At 35.9% G+C, this 21672-nt stretch overlaps 2 protein-coding genes across 23 annotated transcripts in view; one reads left to right on the forward strand and one right to left on the reverse strand.

The window, feature by feature from the left end:
• Positions 1-1339: 1339 nt before the first annotated feature.
• Positions 1340-21593, forward strand: LOC139960144 (histone-lysine N-methyltransferase Set8-like). 15 transcript variants are annotated; one of them, XR_011790402.1, is made up of 13 exons: positions 1348-1478; positions 1759-2381; positions 3505-3644; positions 4519-4629; positions 6900-6988; positions 7908-7979; positions 11092-11191; positions 11976-12135; positions 12887-13089; positions 14557-14726; positions 16058-16250; positions 16705-20986; positions 21452-21593. XR_011790402.1 is itself a non-coding variant. In XM_071958287.1 (12 exons), the coding sequence occupies exons 10-12, from the start codon at positions 14692-14694 to the stop codon at positions 20910-20912; spliced, it is 288 nt and encodes a 95-aa protein (XP_071814388.1). In that variant the 5' UTR covers positions 1369-1478; positions 1759-2381; positions 3505-3644; positions 4519-4629; positions 6900-6988; positions 7908-7979; positions 11092-11191; positions 11976-12135; positions 12887-13089; positions 14557-14691; the 3' UTR covers positions 20913-21445. The 15 variants fall into 15 exon arrangements, 2 of the variants coding, with proteins under 2 accessions (XP_071814388.1, XP_071814389.1); XR_011790391.1 differs by having other exon boundaries at positions 1370-1478; positions 1759-2394; positions 20853-20986; XR_011790390.1 differs by having other exon boundaries at positions 1370-1478; positions 20853-20986.
• LOC139960145 (tyrosine-protein kinase Fer-like) overlaps positions 20097-21672 on the reverse strand; it is a 36852-nt gene continuing 35276 nt past the window's right edge. For 7 of the 8 annotated variants that reach the window (XM_071958294.1, XM_071958290.1, XM_071958296.1 and 4 more), the window contains 2 exons: positions 21459-21581; positions 20097-20913 (listed from right to left, as the gene is read on the reverse strand). The gene's annotated coding sequence lies outside the window, so the exon portion shown is untranslated. Of the gene's footprint in view, positions 20914-21458; positions 21667-21672 lie in introns of all 8 variants that reach the window. The other variant, XM_071958291.1, reaches the window with a different exon arrangement.

Genomic DNA, 21672 nt, shown 5'->3' on the forward strand with positions numbered 1-21672 from the left:
TAAATCCCAGTCAATCTTTCTTTATTTTCCACGCGCAATTTGCAGATTTGTCGAAAAATGTCATGATGCCGGTGTCAAACTCACAAAAGATATGTCATGATATTTCCAAGTAACTAACCAGATTTTTTTTTCTATTTCACTAAACTATTTGATGACCATATCAAAACATGGGATTTCAAAATAAAGGATGTTGAGAAAACTTTAGAGCAGCTTAGAAGGCCTGGGAAGTGTCATTTCCAACGATCTAGGAGGCCTTTAAAGCTAAAAAATTCCGGTAAGCTGCGCGCCAACTCGTGGTGGCGCTCCGCTTAGATAGTAACCAGAGCCGTATAATTACAATACGTTTGAAATAAAAATTTGCATATAATTGCAAGTTAAAAATTCTTCATGTGTGGTACTTATTAATACGACATTAGTTGTTAAAAATTAATAATTCATCATTATGAAGTAATAACTCATTTTTAACAAGTAATATTTCATTAAAACATACAAGTATTTCATTACAGCAAATTATCATTCGTACTAGCAAATCAATAATTTTGGGGAAAATTGTAATCACGAATTATTAATTAAAAATACTAATGGACTTTATTGTACGTCGTCTCAACATGTACAAACTCCCGGAGATTGAGTACGAACCGACACTGTATGAAATGGATCAAAACAAATAAGTATGAGGATCAAGTCTAGTATTGGGGATTGGCCGCAAGCTGAGGAATACCAGCACCGTACTCATATACTCATCATACTAACGTTAGGTTTGTATTGCGAAACATTTATGTTTTTTCCAGAGGCCTAAAGAAGCACGCCTCCTTTTGTAACAGGTGATTCACTGCAATCAAGCAACTCTGCCGTTCTGCTGTTGTTGAAACCGATTTTCACAAATTCCTCGAATTGTATATCATCGTTTGATCCATTTTAATTTGTGATTGAAAATTCAATGAACGAGTACGAGTGCGAACGGCCGACGCACCTCGACTCTGTGATTGAAAAGTTCACGCTCGCCCACGATATAAATATGCAAGTTAGGCTCACTCAAATGGACGATCTCTGACCATTTCTCAGTCGCGGCGGTTTCTAAGTCAACGGCCATTTCTAAATTGACGGTTCCCGAAAATGTGGGTGTGTTTGCACGGCAATCTCTGATTAGACGGCCTGTGTATCAACGGCCATCTCTAAGTGGACGGCGCCTCGCGTTAAGCAGCGATTACAAAATGGACGGCTGCTGTATTTGAGCGGCGATCTCTAAGTGGACGGTTTCTGAGCGAACGACCATTCCTATTTGGATAGCGCCTCATGTTGACCCTTTCCGCGTTCCATACATGGTACCTTATTTACATGAAACAGAAACCCAGCGCGAAGTACAAACACCATGCCTTTGACATAACTAAAGTGATAAAGTTTACATAAATCACTCTAAATGGTGATATCGTGTGCCGCATTTCGCCAAAATGTGGCGGTGGACTGCAGCTTCACAGGTAATTCTTAAGAAGCGATAGCAGAAGCATTTACATAGGAAAAATATTACTTTAGTGTTGTCTGCCCATCTAATGATCTAGTGTCAGTGAGTAGTGCTGTATTGTTATTCACTGGACCTTGGAAAGTTGGATGTAGGCTAGTATAGCCTACTGTAGGCCCCTAGGCCTGGACCAGCTATACGGCTGTCCTTTTGGATGCGAAATGACTTAAGCCTAATGACCTATCACCACCTCATTTTACTTATCTTTATTCTTCTTTATCCTTTATCCCTAACGATAGATCCACATGCCAGAATAACTGAAGATGACATTTACATAGCCTACTGTACCTTGCCCTTGGTCTACTGAAGAGCCATACTGGAGAGTACGACCTTTCACACAAAGATCTTTGGCGTATGGAAGTGTACGCCAATAAATTTGGCGTACGGCGTACATTACTGCCCCAGGGAAAAGTACAACAGTTGGCGTGGCGTATCGCGTAAGCGTGGAGGAAAATTCAGCCGCAACAGTGCAAGTGACGCAACATGGTTCACACCATCGAGTTTAATAAATCTGGAGAAACTTTCACACAGTAAATACGTGCGTACCATGCATGGAGGGTCATGTGATGTGTTCCAGGGTGGTACTAATATATTACTATCACTATTACGCATGATGATTTCACCCAAATTTTCATTACACGAAACCTCCATATATACAATTACAGATGTAAGTTATATGGTCCGGGAAGTGCCATTTCCTGCGATCTGGGAGGCATTATTGACCAAAACTTTTTGTGTACGCTCTGCGCCAACCGATGGTGGTACTCCGCTTAGATAGTGTGGCGTACAAATACAGAACAAAACCACATCCACCTTGGCGTATTTCTTTGGCATATGGTCACAGTTCTTTCCAGTCTGAAGAGTAAGATTCTAACGTAGGTTCGCCTAGGTCATAACGAAGCCTACAATATTTCAGTCTATTAATATATCTACTAGAATTGTACAAATATTCAAACACATTCTCCATTTGCAACATATTCCCAACAATGTACAAGTTAGTGTGGCAAAAGGGTATAGGGCCTAAGCAGTAAATCAGGCTAAAGCCTAGCCAGTAATCTGAGTCTTGACGTAGGCTAGGCCAAAGCCTATAGCCAGGTATGTTCTGGATAGTAACTTTAATTACAGGCAATTTGCATAAATTTACTCAACTATGATTTAAAGGCCTAATGATATTCACTTACCATGTTTGGACAAAGCTTTGTAGGCAATACAACACACTCAAGCCACCACTCGTGATAACATCTCATCTATTGATGACAATATGTGACTGAATGTAGATATGTATCAAACTGTTTGCACTCTCACTTCATAAGGTGGGATCTGTTATCCTGCATAATCTACTACCCACTTTGCAACATTAACATTTAACTGAAAACTGCATGCACAGACTAATATGGAAATATTACACAAAAGTAGGTGTGTGGAAAGAGGGAGGGGAGTGGGGTGGAAGGTGGAGGGAGGGTTGCTTCTTCACTGCATTTTCCTGGGACAACTATGACACTATCTGAGTGGAGCACTAAAATAATACAAGCAAGAAAATGTTTGCCATATGCTTCTCTGATACCGGAAATGACACTTTCCAGACATTAAAAGTTGCATAAAGCACTCCACTTGTTCATAAGAGGGGAGAAAATGTTTCAAAGTTGGTTCTTATAAGTCAGGAGTATAGTAATTACTACTCTGATCTGGTCACCATAACATGTCTCTCTTGTGAAAAGTACACCTACTCTTTCGGAAAAGTGGGTAAAATCAAATTCCGTTTTCAAAGTCGAATGGGCAATGTATGTATGACGACTTATAGATGATCTGGCTCTTTGCCTCACTTTTCTCAAGGCTTCACCGCTTCAACACACGATTACTTTAATTATGTCCCATTGAGATACTTTTCTTGACTCACAGGCAAAATGTTTATCGATCCTTCCATACAGAATCTCATATAATCTTTGATACAGCAATTTTTTTTATTCTCGTATATTCTCCTATAGGCAAATATGGAGAATAGATGTGCAATACAGTGTGTCAGTTGTGAGAAGCATGTCCTCTACCTTGCACACCATGTAGCCAGGCAACACCAGGTGAAGGACAAAGGCCAAAGATTGCGGCTTAAGTACTAGTGAGGACAAATGTAAGTAGCAAATGTTTGTGAAAAGTATATTCACACAATGTAAGAAGTAAAGTTCTAATATTTTGACAAGTAAAATTACTGCCTTTTTTTATTAAGGAACTCACCTTCTTCTTCCAATTTGAATGACAGCATCTACTGTAGCTCTCTCCTTTTCTGCTCAATCAGCATGGAATTGTAGTAGCATCCTGTACTTCTGCCCTTAATCAAAAGTACTTTTATTTCAAGTTACTTTCAGATATAACCCTTCACGGTTCAAAAGATCTCCTGTTAGAAATAACCCTTCACAGTTCACAAGGTCTCACCTGTTAGATCTAAAGATGCAGTACTTTAAGTGGCTAGACCATGTTTCATATTGTTTGATGTGACTCCAGTCAGTCAGTAACTCTATTCCAGCTAGATGTTGTAAGTGGCTAGACCATGTTTTGTGTCGTGTGATGTTACTCCAGTCAGTCAGCAACTTTATTGGGCAGTGGATAACTTTGATTTGTCCAGTGGAAAATCCTGGAAAAGTAAAGAAATTTCAGTTTCAACCCTGATAGTTATTGAAATCTTTGATAGCCAAGTACTGTAACAAATTTGTGTTGAGATAATACTAATAGTATGAAATGTTATAAAAAGGTGAAGCTAATATGTATAATCAAACCAGGTTTTGAGACTTTTATTAGCTTGGAGATAGTGAGCTTGGTGTCTTGGTAGCACATGCAATAAAAATACTATTTTTATGTCATAATATTTACTCACAATACTTTTGTTAAATTTTGAAAGTAAAAATTTTATCAAAATGCCACACTTTTGGACCCATAATGTATTGAATAACCCATCATGTAAGTTTCTAAGATAGTAACCATGTTTTAATTTATTTGTATCTTCACAGAGGGGCAATCCTATACTGTACAGTATTTACTCAGATTTTGATGGCGACTAGAGTTAAGAATTTAAGTGATGACACACTGGAAGGAAAACCTGCAGATAGAAATATATGGAAGTATGTTGAAATAAAGTATTCAGAGAATGAATTGTTACTTGAATATATGGCATATTGCAGTGATTTTTTGATGGACAGGAGAGTTTGCAGCTAATCAATTCATTTTGCTGCCATCTTAAAGTGTTTAAATGATTACCTGCTTAAATATTGATATCGTACAACATGGTGGATACCAAATCAAATTCATCAGTTGCGCTATTATGCCTTGGTTAAATATTTTGTAAAAAGTGTGATGTTTGTTGACATAATTTTCAAATTCATCCTCAAAGCATATAACATTGTTGAACTGATGAATTTCAAATAGACATAAAATAGCAATGAAAAATGAACTAATTGACATGATTATAGCAAAGTATGGTCTGTGAAGGGTTGTGTCTCTTGTCTCAGGACTGATAGATGGGGACCTAGGTAGACTCACAGATGGCTGGAACAGTTAAGGATCAACTTACAAACAGTTCCAGTCTGAGACAGTGAGTATGGTTATTATTCTTGGTCAGATTGTAGGAATGAATGTCTCTGATATTGGTAGTCAGTCTGTCATTGTGCAAGCCAAGGATGAACCTTGCCATATCAGAGGCTGTAGAATGTTTGCATTTTGACAAGAGTGTCCTGTCCATCAGTAGTTTAATTACCTAGCCTTTTGGCCATATATTGTATGTCCAGTTAGACTTTGGCAGAAAGCTCATTAGTGGCATGATGAAAGTGGTCCTTCCAGAAATTGGTGAAGTAGAGGGGTTAGAAAGGGATTTTCATGACATCTGTAAAAGGGCAGACTGTGTCCTATGGATAATTGATTTAAGTCTCCTATGAATAGAAATGATGTGTGTTTTGTGAGTCTTGAAAATTCAGGTTATGGAGAAATGACAGACCAAGTTCAGCATTCTCTTATTAATGATAGCCTATATAAATATCAGGTACGCCTAAGCAGTTCTCACTGGTCAGAGGTTGAGCACTGGTGCATGACTTGATGATAATTTTGGTTTGTAACCTAAAATATCCCCATCATCAACTCTCAGGCTGAATTTACTTATTCATGTTCTTGTTTGATGATTTGTACATCTTTGGTTGTGGCTATGTGCATGCAGGCATTTCTGATTATTTTTTCATACAGACTATATGTGTGAGCTAACATTGGCTATGCTTGTCCAGTCAGGCTGTGAATCGGAATTCCTGTTCATGGGTCAATTATACTATCTTTCACTTGCATCATTTCAGGAAAGCAGGAATTGTTGCTTGCAGTGCTGAACTGTTTTTATCCAAGCTTACAGTGGCTTTTCTTATTGATTAATGTTGAATGTGTTTCTGTAATTTTATAATTTTTGTGGTTGTAATTTCATGTTTGTCCTGTAATTTTTATTTCTGTTCTCTTTCCTTTTTAGCTGTCATTTCCTTGCCCAACATGCTGTTACATTGGAAAAGCACTTTGATCTATGGTTCATCATTGTTTATACAACTAAAATCATGGCAATCTAATGTTTTACAAATATCTAAGTAAAATCACAACTTCAGTAGCAGTATCTCGAGGCCAGCCAATTTGAAGAAGTTCAGATTTACCATTTAAAAATTCATAAAATATAGTATTTTTCCATGTGACCTAATTAATATGATCTGAGCAACCAATAGTGAGGCATATAGCAGGGCTCTAAGCCAGGTTCACTTGTCCAAAATCAAGTCCAAGTCAACATGTCCTGAGTCCAAGCCATGTCAGAATCAGAGTAAAGGCCGGGACAAGAATATCAGAGTCGAGAATCCAGTTGAAACATAATTTTGATTTTTGTTGATCACACCAACTTGGCTGGCCTGGATGTATTGCCATTGCTAATGTTGTTTGTGATTGTACTTAAATATTTGCAAATATTGGATTGCCATTGTGTTATCGATAAGGCATGATAAGTATGGACAGTTTGTCAACTGCTTGTGACAATTAGGATTCAAAGACATTTTAAAACTCTTGGCATAGTAGTGTTAATGAAGCAGTCTACGAGTCATGTATTACAAGTTTTCCCTGTCATATTGTATGGGAGGGGGCAGAAGAGAGTAAAGGAGGCTATTGGGGAATGGTGAGTATGGGTGTGGAGGAGGGGTAGGGAAAGATTAAACTTTGGAACAGGAGGACTCCCAGAAAAGTTGTCCATAGCTGTGAATGCATCATTATAACTATGAATGCATCATTGCAACTATGCAACTATGCAACTATTGCAACTATGCAACTATGCAACATATGCAACTATGAATGCATCATTATAACCTCAAACCTTGTTTATTTTCAGTGTGATAATCACCATGCAAAGCTCAAAGATCATCATTCAAGGGACTTGTGCGAAGAGACCAGCAAGAAAGTTAAAATCCTAGATTAGAGGTGAGAGGTTTGATCAGACATAGTGAAGTCTGCATGTTTTTGTGTGATTATGTGTGTGTGTATGTCTTATAATGGAACCTTGGGTTATATAGTTAAATGAGCCAATACGCCATGTTATGTTGGATTGTTGGTACTCATACCATAAATTAATTATGAATTAAGTTTTCAATATATACACAACTATAAAGTAGGTAAAATTTCATCAAGCATGGAATGTGCTGCTGTACACATAAATTGACCTTACCAAAATTTGAAAACTTTATTAAAACTCAAGCATAAAATGTAAAAACAAATTTTATGGACCAATACAAGATTTCTACATGCCAATAATTGGGTGAATGTTTTGTTACATTTCATAAAGTTGTATTTGTGTTGTGTGGATCATTCCATTCTAATGCCAATTAGTCCAAAAACATGTCATGACTGTTACATTTAATAATTGTGGTTTTTTTACCAGATTTTCTTGGTTGATTACTGTAGGTGTTAACATGTACTAGTGAGAAATGATCATATTGGAGAATATTTTACCATTTTGTTAAATTTGCTAAACTAGAATGTTAATTCCTGTATGGCTATAACATTATTTTATTTTTTCCATTTGGATTGAACTCATGTAAATATGATTATTATCATTACTTTATCAACAATGCAGATTTGAACAATTTGCACTTTTTAGTAAAAGTTAATTAATAACAACTTTTGTGGCTAATAGCTCATTTTTGGCAAGGAAGTCATTTCTATTGGTGGTTGATCATATGCAAACTCATCCCTTACTAATTTAATTATGTGATTAATTGTTGGTAAACAATGAAAAGTTCACACTAACTATCATTTCATGCGAAAAAATGATCAGTAGTGCAAGCAAGCCATGATATTTCTACTGGTCTAGGTTGTCATTACATATTTTTCTTTTATATAGACAAAATGATTGATGCCAAAGATATAAACACAGTAGTTATGATGCTGAAGAAGGAGAAAACACCATACATCAGTGAGTTGTATTGTCTTGAAACAATTGATTGGCTCCTTGTTAATTACTTCCCATACTGGAGGCAACTAAAATTTATACCATCAAGTTGGTGTCTGGGTGTGTATGTGACAATGAGCTTGTGAACAAAATATCTCTACAAAATGCTTACTAGAGTGATACCATACTTGGTTTATAAGTTGGAAAGTTGGTGAACCCTATTGTTTTGGTGCACAACTCATGAATATTAGTGATTGGGCTTGGTTTACTGAGGCCTATAGCAAATAGCTTTGGCCATGTTAGTTTGCGTTTCCAATTTTTAGTGCTAATCTATTGGTATCTCAGTATCTGCCTTCTACTTTAATCTTGTCCCACTAAACATCAATAACATGAGAAGGTGTGATAGGGAGGGGGGGGGTGGATTGGATAACATGGGAGGGAGGAGGGAAGGTAAGAAAGAGTGGACCATTGCACTTTTCCCCAAAACCTTCAGTTTTGTTTCTCTGATTCACTTTATGCAGATACCATATTTTCAGAGCCAAACACATGGCTAAATCTGGGAAATAAGCTATGGACACCCCTCCCCTCAGACCCCTGCCCCTTATTCAGACATCAAGGCTTTATGCAGCTATTTGTGTGATCCAAAGAAAATATCATGCTTTGTGCGCCACTGATGTACTTGTTAAGTGAGAAGATTCAAATTTGGCCACCCCACTTTCCAAACCCACTGTTGATGCTGTCATGAGGTGATCCAAAAAACTTTCATTCATGAAACTACACAAAATCTATAAACATTAATTATTCCTTAACAATTACCAGCAAGAGTCTAATCATGGATAGTACCATATTGACATTTAAGTCTAGCTAGATTTCCTTGTTGAAAACAATTCTCCTCTCCTTATGACCCTCCCAATTTAGTAGGGCAGCTGAAAGGGCTGTCAGCTGGGGCAGGTCTCACCCAGCATGCCCAGGGCCACTAGGCAAGTGTCCATACAAAGATTACACAAGTGGATAAAATGCTCATTTTCCTGTTGTGATCCTAATGAAGAAAAAGATTGATGAATTCAAAATAAAATTTACAAAAATTGAACCCCAAAATGACATGTTTGTTGGACAGTACAAATGCATATATTCCATTATATTTCAGTAACTAAACTGATTGAAAAAGAACATTTTCCTCTCTGCATGCAAATTATTATTTTTGTTTTGTCTGAGGTTAACTTCTAGCTAGGCTGACTCCTACTGGCTCCTGCTCAACTTGCTCACCACATGGTAGAGCAAAGAAATACCATCATAAATGCATACAATTCAGCCATTACATCTTAAAAATGAAAATAGTGTTATTGAACTAAAATGTTACAAAATATCTTACTTATATGATGAATATTAATTATTCTTCCTGAGTGGATGAGATTGCAAGTCTCAGCTCGACACATGGTCCTTGTCATTGATGGAATGTGTACATTAGTACAGGTGATATTTGATATTAGAAAAGTAGGTTTGAAAAGTTTGGTTTGTCCTATTTCTGTTGTCTATCAAGTGCCTGGATGACTCTGATGAATTAGCTGAGAGTATTGATCTTAAAGGGGAGCATTGGTTTAATTCCTGTGATTACAAGTCTCAGCTCATCACCTGATTGGTTGTTGGCATTGATGGCATATGTTCATGAGTTGCCAAGGCCTGTGCCATTTAAGTAAATTGTTCATGTGGAACATTGTCCTTATTTACAACTTTTTATATCTAAACAATGAAATTAAAACTTCATTGTTACTTAAATCACATGAAATTTATGCATGTTGATGACCCACATTTGACCTTCATCACTTCTCAGCAATAAAGTACCTGTCTGAACATATGATATTCCACTCTAAATTTGCTGAACATGACATTTTGTCACTAATATCTGAGAGTTAATCCTAATATTTGAATATTCATAACAGCATCTGGCAATTTTTAAAAGTACACATTGGATAGATGTGAGGAGGCAAACTGTTAGGTATGTGGGAATTTGAAAGGATTTCTACTTGATAGGCACACTGGTAGTGTGCAAACTGGTAGTGGGACAAAATGACCTGTTATCTTCTCAAACTGCCAAAATGTTGATGAATGAAAACATAGTATAGAAGCTTCTACTTCTTAAATGCATTTTCATATATTTTGATAACTACTTTCAAGAAAATGTAACAGTAACTTCAGTCCCATACAGAAACTAGAATTTCTTCACACATTTACTGTGCAATTTTTTTTTATATATTCAAAGCTAATTGTTGAGTGCATATTCCAGTTGGTTCATGGTGAGTCACTCTAGAGATCACAATTTTGTTTTGAGGTACTGATCAAGTTAGGTCTATAAACAATTATCTCTACATTTGACAAATTTCACCATGATGTCTTTGTTGGTATTTCAACAAAACTAACAAGTTAGTTTTAAGCAAAGTTCTGCAAAAGTTTATCAGCTGCAAAACCTCACTTTAAACATACAGCCGGCTGTTGGCCAACAGGTACTGATAGAGTGCTGCAATATTTCTGTACCTTTAAAGTAGGGGGCTACCATGGACCATGATATTTTCTAAACCAGCCCCTTACTATTAACCTCAAAATAACAAAATAAATTACTGAATGCAAATGAAAACTCCCATTTTATAAGGGTAAATTTCCACTGACTCCAACCTGTTTTTTATCATTTAACCAATAACTCATTTGATTATAAATGAATTTGGATTCTACACTTGTGCAAAAGGAAATATCATCTGCCATTAGATAATCACTAGTTATGGCTGGTACTTATAGTGGCTATCTTTGGTGTGGAAGCTATAAAAAATCAAAAGTTGCTGTGAGTCTTAACTACTCTGGATCATACCTTGCCACTTGGATTTGTTTTTAACAAACATTCATTTTCAGAGCAACATGTCTCTGATACAAAATGGAAAAAAAATTCAAACAAACCATATTAAAGAATTCTTTCTTTAAACTTTCTACCTATTATTAGATTAAACAGTAGTAATTATTTCTTAAGCGGCAACTTATGGGACATCATCCAGTTTTGCTTCTGCTTTTAACTTACTGCTCTCAATGTCATTGCATGTGTATTTATGATTTTAAATGTTTTGTGATGTTATCTCTCTTTTTTATGTAGTTTCATAATAAGATCACCCTACACCAGGACTGCCTCCATCATGTACAATCAGAGTGTGATAAGGAAGACTTTCAAGTGAGGTTCATCATTGATACCATTGGTAAGATGTAAAAAAAAATCATTTAATGCCTTTTTAGGATATTCTGTATGATAGTGCATCAAATTCAAGTGGGAAATGATCCACAGCTTAAACTATAAAACTAAGACTAAAAATTTCAACTTGAACGTTGGTCAAATTGCTTTTACTGACATTGGAGTACAGTATGTTAAAGGTAGTCTGTATTGGCCCTAAATTTTGGCATGCTTAAATTGCTAGAAGTTTTCAAAAAGTACTGACCTTGAGGTCTTTACTTTCCAAACTGTTCTCATATTCTAAATGAACACACAAGATGACTGAATGTCCCAGTGAGATAATTGATTTAGTTCCAATATGGAAATTACCGCCATTTACTGTTGCTCAATGGAATACTATTATGAATACAAAGCAATTTTTCTTCCTGCCTCTGGGATTGGGGTGGGATGGGGGGATGAGGGGGTCATGCCCAGTGTCTCTCTCATTTTGTTTTGTCCTTTTTGTGAGTGGGGGATGGGGGGTGTTCATTTAGAAGAGTTGGTCGTGATAACATTACTGTTTCATTATAATGGTTGTACAGATGGAGGGATGGGGGTTAGCAGAAAGAAGGGAGATTATTTAAGAACAAAATCACTTGTAGAACACCAACTGTGTATGGCCTTCTGTGATTGTTCCCAATCCGATATGGAACGCGGGAAGTGAGGCTGTCCAAGACTGAAGACATTGGACACAACATCAAAGAACTCTTCTATTTTCTTTCCCTGTATCAGAAAATCTTTTTCAATCCATTCCTTTTTTGACATCTTGACAGGAAGAGGAGTGTTTGCAACAAAGTAAATCTGGCAAGGTGATTTCTAGCTAGAGCATAGAGGAGAAATAATTTCTCCTGAGGAGGCATCCAAAGTAGCTAGAACCAAGGAAGATGGCAACACCTTCTTGTACTTTTATGAGAATGGTGGAACTATAGAATGGTAAGTTAAAATGTTTGCTTCCCATATTATGGTCTGTAAATGTTTAATTTTTCTTTGACTATTCACAACATTAAGGATAACAATTTAAACTTTGAAATGCATATTTTGTTCTATAAATATTCACAAAATGGAGGGTTCGAATGTCACACTACTTGCTAATTTGTGAGTAGGATTTTATTATTACCAGGAGAAAATGAAAGGCACTACTATTTTTCATGGTGTAGCCTAAATTCCCTGAGAATATTCGCTGCATATTTCTACAAATAAAACCTAGTCTACTTTCCAAAGATTTGTCTGATGGAGCAAGATATCACCTTTGAATTACACTGATTTTTCACCAGAAGTGGACTTGAAGCAAACAAGGGTGATGTCAGAGTTATGCACTGACAACAAAGTGTTTTTTTTACCTTTCACAAACTACTGTATGTTTGCACCTTGGAATGAATAACTTGCAAATCAGGAATCATACTTGATGCTTGGGGTTGACTTTTGTGTGAAAAGAGACAACTTCAAATGTACATCAAAACATATGACTTGAATCATATTCCTCCAGAATGTTACATTCATTTTCCTATTTAACCTGTCAAAAATTCATTTTGGCTTGTACTATCATATACAATGAGTGATCTGTCTATGTAGCTCTCTATACAGTGTGTCAACTTTTACAGTTGTTCAGTCCTGCTCCTTTGGTTTCATAGTCATTCTGAATTGTTTTTATAATCCACTTAAACTTTCAATTTGTTGCCCTCAGTATTGATGCTACAAACACAGCCTGTGTTGCAAAGATGGTAAATGATGAGATTGGCAGGGAGGCCAATTCTGTTATGAAGAAACAAATACTTGCAAATACTTGAAGGAAGAATCTGTCTCTGTTTGTTTGCCCTAAAAGACATAAAACATGGTCAAGGACTTCGGTACGACTATGGGCAAACAGATTTACTGTGGTGAAAGAAGGTAAGAAAGAAATTGCAAGGCATGAGTAAATATTTACTTAATAGTTAAACTTTAATAGGGTATGGAGAAATATGTTTAAGATAAATTCCAGTATACCCAGTATCTGAAGGAGATCGTTCACTGAATACCACCTGGCTGAGGATTCTGTCTGTTACAAAAATCTTGGACATTCCTCCAAACAACATGAATCTTTATTCATATAAGAGATGCAGGATTTGCACAAAATTGCTATGCCATGGTGATCAGTTTCTTACAGATCAAATCATGAGGGTAGGATGCAGGACATACATGAATGTATGAAGGAGTGAGCCCTTCTGGCTATCTGCTTAGCTGCTTCACTTTACTTTGGCAAATCTGCCTTAAAATAAATATCGAAAAGACCATTTAGCTCAGAACGATAAGATGACTATTGAGAAATGTACAAGACCCTAGGAATGAATATAAACATCAAGTATGGGGGGGGGGCACTCTGAGCAAAGATGTGTTTAGCTTTGTGTAAAGAAGGAAGGTGTACTCTGTGCACACTGAAGCAGCTGAAACTATGGTCTTAACAAGACTAAGTATGATAGAGGGTTTTAACCTTTCGCAGGGCTTCAAAGATATCTCTCTTTTCAACCTCTAACTGTGGTAAGTGTTTCCTGAAGAAAGACCACAATTAGAAATCAATCAGCAAGGTAACAGAGAAAAGTATTTTAGTAAAATAAATAGAACTTGACAAGAAATGTTCTTATTGATTGTGGGATTCAAATGTTGGAAAATTCGGGGCAATAACTTACCTGAATGATAAACCCTAAACGAGAGCTTACAGTAACCACTTGAAAGTATTCTACAGAATGTAGTTTTGGCTTGCAAAGTGTAATTGATCAAGCATTAGCTTACATACTACATAGGAAAGGCCAACTGGAAATCTTTACTTTCCAAACTATTCTCATATATTCTACATGAACACATAAATTGATTGAATGTCCAATTGAGGTAAATTTATCAAGTTTAAAAAAGGAAAGTACCTCCATTTATTGTTGCTCAATGGAGTACTATTATCAAGACAATCCAATTTTCCGTCCTGCCACCTGTGGGGAGGGGTGGGGTGAGGGGGGTTGGATCATGCCCAGTGTCTGTCTCATATTTTGTAATATGTATAGTACCAGGGTAATGCAGAGTACTGTTGAAAAAGCTTTATGGAACTTTATGACACTTTCCTTGGGGGGGGGTGGGTGAGTTGGTCTTGATAACATTACTGTATCATTATAATGGTTGTACAGATGGAGGGATGGTGGTGAGCAGAAAGAAGGGAGATTATTTAAGAACAGAATCATTTGCAGAACACAAACTGTGTATGGTATTCTGTGATTGTTCCCAATCCGATATGGTATGGGGGAGTGAGGCTGTCCAAGGTTGAAGACATTGAATGCAACATCAAAGAATTCTTCTATTTTCTTTCCCTGTTCAACCCATTTCTTTTTTAAGGTCTTGACAGGAAGGGAAGTGTTTGCAACAAAGGAAATCAGGCAAGGTGATTTCTAGCTAGAATAAAGAGGAGAAATCATTTCTCCTGAGGAGGCATCCAATAGAGCTAGAACCAAGGAAGCTGGCAACACCGCCATGTACTTGTATGAGAATGGTGGAATTACAGAATGGTAAGTTGAAATGTTTGCTTCCCATTTTATGGTCTGTATATGTTTAATTTGTTTTATGACTATTCACAACATCAAAGATAACAATTTAAAATATGCATATTTTTTTTCCATAAATATTCACAACATCCAGGGTTCAAATTTTGACTATATCAATCACTAATTTGTGAGAAGGATGTTATTATTGCTAGGAGAAAATGAAAGGCACTAGTAATTTTTGGGGAGTAACCTAACTTACCCTAAAATTTTTGGTATACATTTCTACAAATAAAAGTCTCCTTTCAGAAGATTTGTCAGATGGAGGGAGAGGGGGGGGGGGGAGGACTCAGGGTAGCATGACCAGAGGTTGATATTTAATGTTTATGGAATGTGGAAGAGAGGGAGGAACTTTTTTCTAGAGGTAGGGAGTGGAGTGGCTGGCACAAAGCAATCCACTAAGTCAAGTGCAGAAAATCTAGCCTAAACATTTGTTTAGAAGAAAAAACAATTTTTTTTTTTTATGAAAAACAAAACAAATGCATAGCCATGCTTACAAGTTTTACATGTAGTCACCTGTAAGTGGATCGTGGAGCTAAGAATAATAAATTGGGAAGAGGGTAGGACTGGGGAGAGAGGGATGGGTGTTTATAAGGTAGGGACAAGGGAGTGCTGGCACCATATGCCAACCACATTTTGCTTAACACTACACTCAGTCAAATGGGAGAAGCCAGCCTATTCACATGTTGACAAAAGTAAAATTTGCATAGACTTGTGTACAACTTTGGATGTAGTGATCTGGCAGTGGATGCTAGCCTAATTTACTGAGGAAGAGGGAGTGAGCAAGGACTGGGGTGGGCAACAGGGAATTAAAGAAGTATTGATATGGAGTCATTTGATAGTTTTCCATTTTCAAGCTAATTTGAGAGACGTTTGATATTGGTGTTTGAAATCTTTTTCATGTTTTTGTTGGTCTTAAATTTGAAATAACTTTTATACTACACAAAGAATCATATATAAGCTATCAGCATAATTAAAGACATCACAGAGAATAACAGTCTAATAAGCAATCATGTGTCCACTGAATAAAAACAACAAATATCAATGATTAAAAGGGGTTATATTCAATAAGAATTGGATGCAAATTCCTCCAGAATGTTACATTCATTTTCCTATCATACGTGTAAAAAATCCTTTTGGCTTTGACTATCTTATGTATTGGAGTGATCTGTCTATGCAGCTCTCTAAACAGTGTTTCAATTTTTACAGTTGTTCAGTCCTGCTCCTTTGGTTTCATAGTCATTCTGAATTGTTTTTATAATCCACTTCTTTCTTAAACTTAAATTTGTTGCCCTCAGTATTGATGCTACAGACACAGCCTGTGTTGCAAAGATGGTAAATGATGAGATTGGCAGGGAGGCCAATTCTGTTATGAAGAAACAAATACTTGAAGGAAGAGTCTGTCTCTGTTTGTTTGCCCTAAAAGACATGAAACATGGTCAAGAACTCCGGTACGACTATGGGCAAACAGATTTACTGTGGAGAAAGAAGGTAAGAAAGAAATTGCAAGGCATGAGTAAAAAATCACTGGTTTGTTAAAGTTTAATAGGTTATGGAGAAACATCTTAAAGATAAAGTCTGGGTCATGATGGGTTTTTTTCAGATTTTAACTTACAAGTGAAAGTTCATATCAGCATTAAGGAAAACTGAATGGATATTGCAACTTTTTCCACATTATGTAGGGAACAGAGTGGTATAAACTGAACTGTGTAGACTTGGCAACAAAAACATTTGCTGGCACTAAACACATTTCTAATGTGAAAGATAAGCTTAAAAACACTTTCTGCTAGAATGAGATTTGATTGAGGAAACCTTGGATGTTGTCATAACCTCATTATTCAATTGCAACTATTTATGTGGTTTGACACATTTCATAAGATTTTTTTAATTTAACCTTTGTGTTAGTTTATACTAATATCACCTTAATACCTTCCCTGGAGTTCAGTACTTGTCTTACAGTACTGATACTTAGCTATGCATGTGACTATGAAGAAGACAAATATGTGCTGTGAAAGCCGAGCACAAGACTCCTTTGATTCTTGTAAAACCATAAAAAAAAGGCATGAAGAAAATTGCTCAAAGCTTCAAGTTTCCTTCGTTATTTCAAATTTAATGGAAATTATTAAAAATAAGAAAACTTTTGAACTGTTCTAGACCTACCAGGATTTGAACCCTAAACCAAGACCCAGAGAATTATCAAATTTATAATTTGAAGCAGTGTTAATATCACCTTTCATGGGATTATCAGTGAGGTACATAACTGTGAGAATCTGTAAGATAAAATATATATTTAAAGTTTACAGCAAAATAGTTCAATCTACTTGCTTCTGAACTAAACAGTGAGGGTGGTGTCTTAATTTAACAAATTGTAATGGAAGTTGTCAATACTTGGTAAACTATTTACAAGCTGATAGTGGCCAAACATGATGTGGTAGGAATTAGAAAATATGCAATGAAATATAAGCAAGAAATTTTTGGAACAGAATTTATAACAACCTTCAAGAACATCAGCTTAACCACCAATATGTGCTAGAAATGAAATAATGGTCACTTATGCTCTTTGCTTCATTCCTCAAACTACTATTCTGTAGCACAAAATTTTTAGAACCATTTGTCGTGAATAATCTTTCTCTTCTCAAAACAATAAATAAAAGGTGTTACTGTAAGTTAAATGAAAACAAATGAATGCATGATCTTATATTTCTCAAGTTTATTTTCCTTTAATAATGTTGAAAACAAATATTACAAAACGATATCATGCAGTGTATGAAATATTACAAACCTTGGTCCCTGGCACCAAATGTTCCTATTTTCACCCATCAATCCTCGTCTACCCCCTCCCCACCCCACCCACAATCACTATTTACCCATCTAGTAACCTTTGTTATTTACATAAACAGATTAAGAGGGAAATATTCTAAATCTGTTGCATGATATGGATAAAATTGAAAGCAAATAGTTAATAGCCATCTCTGTAATTTCTTCCTCAAAAGAAAGAACTATTTCACACATTTTTGTAGAAAAATAATTATTAAAAGTTTACTTTTGATAATAATAACAACAACTATTGCAAAATAATATATATCTGTGAAGTTAAGATTTCCCTCTACCAGTAAAAAACAGAACACTATTTAAAACAAAAATAGGACAAAATGTACAACAAAAAACAACAAAAAATTTTGCTTTTGTTTGAGATCTTGAACATAACATACATCGCATGCATCTTGCTCATGTCCAGATGTTAAAAGGAGCATTTTGAGGAAAAATTTAACAAATTTTCTGCCCTGTCAAGATACTAAAATCCCATGCCAATGAAGGTCATTAATTTCACTAGACAACTTCAACCTCAAATAATGTATTCCAAGTGGAACAATTTCAAACATTATCAATGTGATTTCTGTGCCTAAAATATGAAAAATGTCTTGAGTGTTAACTATGGAAGATCAATGGATTTGTTCACCACTTTAACCACTGTAGGCTTGATTAAATTTATAATTAAATGCATAAAGCTTCTGTAATTGCTTCAAGAAAGTTGTTGTTTTTGGTTGAAAGCAATTTATTCCTTTTCTCCCATGTTGTAAGTCCTATTCATATAGGGTAAAATGAATTGGTTTGTTTACGAGGTAAACACCCCCCCCCCCTACCCCAATACAGAAATCATTGATACAAATATGTAGCTAACCTGTTGCATTATTGTTCAAAATTATACATGGCTTTAGAACTCATTTGTATACATTTCCTCCAGTTCTGCTTGTGTTAATTCTAGTTAAGAATGAAACTTCATGTCTTCTTATGGCATATATACATTTTTGTTACATGCGCAGTTTTATCAAGTTTTTGAAACACACTTAGAAGGAAGTGAAAATACAAGGAACTCTTTTTTCTGATACAACAAATTTGTTACCATCGAAGAACAGAAAGTAAAACACAAAGTGTGTATTGCAGTCTAAGAAGTAAAATACTAAACTTTGTCGCACAAAAGAGAAAAAACTTTATGAAATGTTGGTCCGTCAAATGTAATACAAACTATTCCTGTGTAAATAAAAAAATATCTACAATGGCAGAAAAGGAGACAGAAGTCCTCCAAGCAATTCTGGGATACATATAAATATTGCAAAATTATGAGGAGATATCAGATATGGAAAAATTATCCTGTGTTACATATTGACTTTTAATTTTGGGGATTAACCTTGAATAAATAGAAAGGAAGTGCATTTCTTTTTCAAATGTTGAAAAAAATAGCCATCGTAATGAGCACTCAATCCATAACTGATTTAGATTTAATACAAACCAATGACCTAGTTTTACGATCGCATTGTAATGAGTGACCATTTAGCAGTACATGTAATTATCCAGCAATGAGCTATGTTATAGACCCATTGTAATGAGTGACCATTAAGCAGTACGTGTAATTATCCAATAATGAGCTATTTAATAGACCCCATTGTAATTAATGACCATTTAGCAGTGCGCGTAATTATCCAGCAATGAGCTATTTCATAGACCCATTGTAATTAATGACCATTTAGCAGTATGTGTAATTATCCAGCAATGAGCTATTTAATAGACCCCATTGTAATTAATGACCATTTAGCAGTACGCGTAATTATCCAGCAATGAGCTATTTCATAGACCCATTGTAATTAATGACCATTTAGAAGTATGTGTAATTATCCAGCAATGAGCTATTTAATAGACCCCATTGTAACTAAATGACCATTTAGCAGTGTGCGTAATTATCCAGCAATGAGCTATTTCATAGACCCATTGTAATTAATGACCATTTAGCAGTGCGCGTAATTATCCAGCAATGAGCTATTTCATAGACCCATTGTAATTAATGACCATTTAGCAGTATGTGTTTTCTATTGTCTATTATCTATTGTTGTTACGTTGCAAGGCAATATTACAACTGCATTATTCATTATGAGAATTGAATTCATGTTATTGATCCACTAACCAAGCTCTGCCTGTATGAATTTCAATATGTTGAACAATCAATACCTTGTTTTGTGCACATTGGGACAATCATTATTAACTTTTGCATATGAACCTCATTTTCATCTTTCTTTCTTCAATTTTTTTCAATAGTTTCAAATCAATAATCCAGCTTTTTGCCTGCAAACGGTCCAATAGTGTTATACAAACTTTTCTTGCAAAGCAAATACTGCAAAAAGAAATACCAAAGAAGCAGCTTGTGTCTCCAACATGGCTAAAAACTCATTGGATATATTTCCCTTGATGTTATTGATCAAACTTTTTTGTTGCCAATTAATTTATAAGAAGTATTTGAAATTTCCTGATACAGAAAAAAAAGAGTTGGAACACAAAGATATATGTTGTTTCACTGATCAAATTTACTTTGCCATCAACTATATCAGAGTAACTGTGGTAAATATGCTAATGGCCGTCACAATGTGACAACGAACAACATCTCACCTTTAAATAAAAGACCTGGTGTCATCCTACGACAAAATAGTTAACGAGACTTACCATTAGTGTATATCAGTTGGAATTTAGGTACACTTACTTAGGTACACTTACTTAATCAAAAACTGTTTCAGACTGTAAATGACAATTAACTCTACAGGGTGACAAATATATTGTAAATACATCATTTCTTAACAAGACTGCAAGCCCACGATGATTGGATGAGTACTGTCATGAACAAACTAAACATAGGTAGATGCCATGCTATGTATATTCCATTTTGAAACGGTTATCGGTTCCAATCGTTCCAAGAATCCAGTGTTTGATGGGGGAACCATGCAACCATACAATCCATTCTCTTCTTCACCAGAAAACACCGGATAACGTGAAACATTCTCGATCACGTAATTTGGGATTCACTTAATCGACGGCCATATTTCTGGGATATTTCCTGAGCAAACATTGGCAATAGATTTGTAAAGATGGTGGCTTTTCACCTCTGTACCCTTGAGTTGTATCAGACTGAATCTCACACTATTGGATGTTGAAATAATTGAATTTTTTTAAAAAGAGATTGCATTCTATTTAAATATTTTATGTATCTTCTTCATCGCTGTCTTTATTTCTGAAAAGTTTGGTCTGTCCTCTGGTTCTTTCCTCCAGCAGGCCTGGATCCATTCCCAGACGGCATCTGGACATTCGGGAGGCTGGTTCATCCGATAGCCTGAAATTGAGGAGAAGATAGGCTTATAACCATGACAACGACAAACAAGCACAGGCATCTAACGGTCGCTATGGTAGTGGTCAATAACGAGACATTTTAGGCATATTTCCAAGAATGTCAGACTTTTTTCTACATCATTTGTATCATTCATATTATATGTAACTAGCAGTAGTTAGTGTATCTAACGTAAATTAAGGTGGCATTTTTCTTGAGGACGAAAAGAAGGAAGCAGTTACAGCTTTACAAAAATTAACCCCCCCTCCACTCCTCCAAAGAATTATTCATTAACTGTCTGGTACAGCTTTGGAAACCCTCTATTATACCTACTGAGGCTTTCTTGTGTAACTATAGTAACCAACTGAGGACCACCTGGTGTAACTTTTGTTATCTATTATATATCATCTTTTAATTGTAATTTGAATTGCATACAGTGAGTACTATTATTTTCCAGTTCATCTGGCCAATATTCTTATTTTTTTCCTTAAAGGGGGAGGGTAAGGTTAAGGTGACTTCATATTCCTCTCTCATTGTTTTTCAGTACTTACCGCCCTCTATTTTCTCTCTGGCCTCGTTGTTATTCATGCCGGGGTACGGAGTGCTACCTCTGGAGAATATCTCCCAGAGGAGTACTCCATAATTCCAGACGTCAGAGAGCGACGTGTATCTTCCTGAAAGAGGATAGAGAGAGGACAAGCAGAACGGGTTGGTTCGTGAGGAGATAGATGATGCAAGTCTCACGTTGAATGGAAGAGTCTAAAA

The sequence above is a fragment of the Apostichopus japonicus genome, chromosome 19, assembly GCF_037975245.1.
Source record: "Apostichopus japonicus isolate 1M-3 chromosome 19, ASM3797524v1, whole genome shotgun sequence".
NCBI lineage: Eukaryota > Metazoa > Echinodermata > Holothuroidea > Aspidochirotida > Stichopodidae > Apostichopus > Apostichopus japonicus.